The 4,051-nt window shown below is 42.5% G+C and overlaps 1 protein-coding gene across 1 annotated transcript; it reads left to right on the forward strand.

The window, feature by feature from the left end:
* Window positions 1–3: 3 nt before the first annotated feature.
* LOC125531234 (beta-glucosidase BoGH3B-like) lies at window positions 4–3,168 on the forward strand (the record flags this gene model as incomplete). Its single annotated transcript, XM_048695642.1, has 8 exons — window positions 4–110; window positions 248–338; window positions 438–586; window positions 672–915; window positions 1,011–1,115; window positions 1,192–1,374; window positions 1,500–1,701; window positions 2,427–3,168. Coding segments are annotated over 8 exons (1,578 nt in total), but the record flags the coding sequence as incomplete, so codon positions are not given.
* Window positions 3,169–4,051: the final 883 nt, after the last annotated feature.

Raw genomic sequence — 4,051 nt, forward strand, 5'->3', positions numbered from 1 at the left:
TCCTCCCGCCTCGCCGTCCCCATCCTCTACGGCACCGACGCCGTCCACGGCCACAACAACGTCTTCCGCGCCCACGTCTTTCCCCACAACGTCGGCCTCGGGGCCTCCAGGTACCCACCCACTCACCTCTCGCTGTACATGACGCCCGTTGACCACGCCGCCGCACTCGCCGCGCTCTGTTTTAGGCCTCCTTTGGATAAAAAAAAGGAGCTTACGAACCGCACCGCGTTGACTTCCTTCCTTCCAGGGATGCGGAGCTCGTGCGGAAGATCGGCGAGGCGACGGCGCTCGAGGTCCGCGCCACCGGCATCCACTGGGCCTTCGCACCCTGCGTCGCCGTGAGTAAAAATTCAAAACCAAGAAAGCATCCGAATCAACCGGTGGTGTCTGTTGGGGTTTCCTTCTGATGTGCGTTTGGTCTGGTGGGCGGTGTACAGGTCTGTAGGGATCCGAGGTGGGGGAGATGCTACGAGAGCTACAGCGAGGACCCGGAGATCGTGCGCTCGTTGACCACGATTGTCACCGGCCTGCAGGGCCAGCCACCGGCAGACCACCCTCACGGTTACCCGTTCCTCGCTTCGGTTAGGTAATTCCAGTGGTGAGATTTAGTAGTGTGATTTCCTTATATTGCCCGCAACCCGTTTGTTGAAATGGGTCTGTGTGATTTGCAGGGACAATGTGCTTGCTTGTGCCAAGCATTTCGTAGGGGATGGTGGCACTGACAAGGGGGTCAATGAGGGGAACGCCATTTGCTCGACGGAGGATTTGGAGAGGATCCACACGAAACCATACCCTGATTGCATAGCTCAAGGGGTGGCGACAGTCATGGCATCCTACTCTCAGTGGAATGGGGAGCCGTTACATGCCAGCCGCCATTTGCTCACGGATGTTCTAAAGGGCAAGTTAGGCTTCGAGGTAGTAGAGCCTATGGTGTTTGATTGTTGTATTCATGCAAACCTCGGCTCTGAATAGTAAGAATGATTTTGTGAACATGACATCATGTGTTTCAGGGGTTTGTGGTGTCAGACTGGGAGGGTATTGACAGGCTTTGTGAGCCTCGAGGGTCTGATTATCGCTATTGCGTCGCGCAATCAGTTAATGCTGGGATGGATATGGTATTGGTTATCATGTGGTCATTTAAGATATATTCTCAAGCGACTCGTTCTTTTGTATTTTCTGATCAGTCTACAGATTATGATACCTCACAGATTTGAGAGATTCTTGGAAGATCTTGTGTTCTTGGTGGAGACAGGGGAGATACCAATGTCACGAATTGATGATGCTGTTGAGAGGATTCTAAGGGTTAAGTTCATATCTGGAGTGTTTGAGCATCCATTTTCAGATCCGTCTCTACTAGATGTAGTTGGCTGTAAGGTAGCATGCATGTTCGCGTACCTATGTTTTCGCTGTTACTGTGAAATTGTTAGATTTGTTCTTCTGCTTCTATCGTCTCACATATTGGTGACCATATACGATGTGCTAAATTGTTTACCTTTCAGGAGCATCGGCTGCTGGCACGTGAGGCTGTTCGAAAGTCTTTGGTACTTCTGAAAAATGGCAAGAAGCAGAATGAAACTTTCCTTCCATTGGCAAAAAATGCAAAAAGAATACTCGTTGCAGGGACACATGCTGACAATATTGGATATCAGTGCGGTGGGTGGACAATAGCTTGGCATGGAGACAGTGGAAAGATAACCCTTGGTAAGCACAAACTCAGCTTTGCAGGAATATGTCGGGATGATTTTATTTGTTTGAGGATCCACTTACCAATGCCTTGGTACTGAAGAAACTGCTGATCCTCAGAATTTCTATTTTTTTTTGTGTCCGCTCCTTGGAGATTCCAACCACTAAGTAGTTATGCCATATTTTTAACTGCCATGATGACTATAGATGTGAAATTATTGCTTCTAAGTTCAAATATAAGATGTTTGCAGTGGACTGTTCAAGTATTCCCTCCGTCCCAAAATAAGTGTCTCAACTTTGTACTAGCTTTAGTACAAAGTTGTTTTTATTTTGGGACGGAGGGAGTATTATATTATGGTTGTTTTTATTTTTAGACTATAAAGGCATTGCCTGGTTTGTACTGAAAGTCAAAAAATAAATAAAAGAGACACTTGGATACTAATTTACCATTTGAGAGCCAAGCAACTGCTTAGAGTTTCCACAGTGCAAGCTACCATGAACAGTTACTAGCCAATCATTACTGAACTAACCAATTCTGTGGAAAATTATGTTCAGCCACAATGGCTCCTTAACATGCGGATAGCACAATTTTTTTGAGCCATGCATCACTGCTTTTGATTAAATTTATTTATTCTATTTATATAAAAAAAGAGTTTTAGTTTCATTAGTACAAGCAGTATAAAATCTGCACCCTGGGCCATATTTTGTTAAGAAACATCTATTTATGCTATCTAAACCAACAGGTACAAGTATATTGGAGGCCATACAAGAATCCGTCAGTGTGGAAACTGAAGTTGTGTATGAAGAATGCCCAACAGAGGCTATTATTGAAAGCGGAGAATTTTCTTGTGCTATTGTTGCAGTTGGTGAGGTTCCTTATGCTGAAGGGTTGGGAGATAGAACTGGCCTTAGTATCCCATTTAATGGTTCAGACCTGATTACTCGTGTTGCTAGTAAAGTCCCTACTCTAGTGGTTGTTGTATCTGGAAGGCCTTTGGTCATTGAACCACGAGTTCTGGAGAAGATAGATGCTCTAGTTGCTGCCTGGCTACCTGGAAGTGAGGGCATGGGAATTACTGATTGCCTCTTTGGAGATCATGATTTCGTGGGTACATTGCCTGTATCGTGGTTTAGGTCTTCTGATCAACTGCCTATAAATGTTGGAGATGCTAACTATGATCCCTTATTCCCTTTTGGATATGGGTTGAAAATGTTCAGAAGTGATGAAGGTTTAGCATAACTTCATCATTGATCTGGTTATAAATTTGAATCATTACAATAATGTTACATATATGTTGTAAAAGAGAACAATGTCTTGCTGCAAATAATGGGTTGTGTAAAAGAGAATTAATGTCTTGTTGCAAATTATGGTACTGGGTTATGTAAAAGAGAATTTATGTCTTGTTGCAAATTATGGTGTATGTAAGGTGTACAAGCCCTAATTTCTTATATTCTTATATATGAGTTATTCCTTCAATTACCAAATTATAAATATTACTTGATTTTCCTTCGGTTTTGTCGAACCTATTTACTTGACTGATTGGTTTTGGTTTGCTGTTGCTATTTTTGCACCAAAGGAAGCTACACTAGGATGATCAGAAATAATTTTCATTCTGAATGTTGCTGAGCATTTAGCTGCAAAAGAAAATTGGTCGATTCTTGTCACTTACTGTGTCAGTATATCGTCGTAGGAAAGTTCAGCGTGATATTTGGAGACTGGACTGCTGATGTTGTCCATAGAATAATCAGAAACAACTGTCAGTCTGAATGTTTTTACAGCTCTTAGCTGAACCCATTTTCAGACAACCTTTTCTTTTAATGGTAAAGGATGCAAGTGCAGCAAGATTGGCCCATATTCCCATAGGCCATACAGCACAATTCACCGAAAATGAGTGGTTCAGAGAAATTAAGATGCCTTCAGCCTTTGACAATTTTTTATTTATGACGATGATTGAGGAGGGCATATTGGTGTATTGCAACTAGGTGTTTTGTAATGTATTTAAATATCCAGGTTCTTGCCATGATGCTGGTGGCCGTCTTGTGAATTTATCACAAGTGTTGACGAACTGGTAAGCTGGTGTCCAAGATGTAACAGTAGGTAACATTTCTCAACAATAGGCGTGGGAGAGGCAAAAGGTATGATTTAAGGTATAAGGATCAGAGGATGCATGCTAAATTACACTTCATCCGTCTCCTAAAAGAAGGCCTATAAATTTTATCTCAAGCCATGATGCAAAGTTTGACCGAGTTTATTGGAAAAACTATCAACAACCACAATACTAAATAGATATAATATAAACATATATTTTGTTGTGTAGTTAGTGACACTAATTTTTGTATTGTACTGTTGATAGTTTTTTTCTACAAC

This window comes from Triticum urartu, unplaced genomic scaffold, assembly GCF_003073215.2.
Source record: "Triticum urartu cultivar G1812 unplaced genomic scaffold, Tu2.1 TuUngrouped_contig_6898, whole genome shotgun sequence".
Taxonomy (NCBI): Eukaryota; Viridiplantae; Streptophyta; class Magnoliopsida; order Poales; family Poaceae; genus Triticum; species Triticum urartu.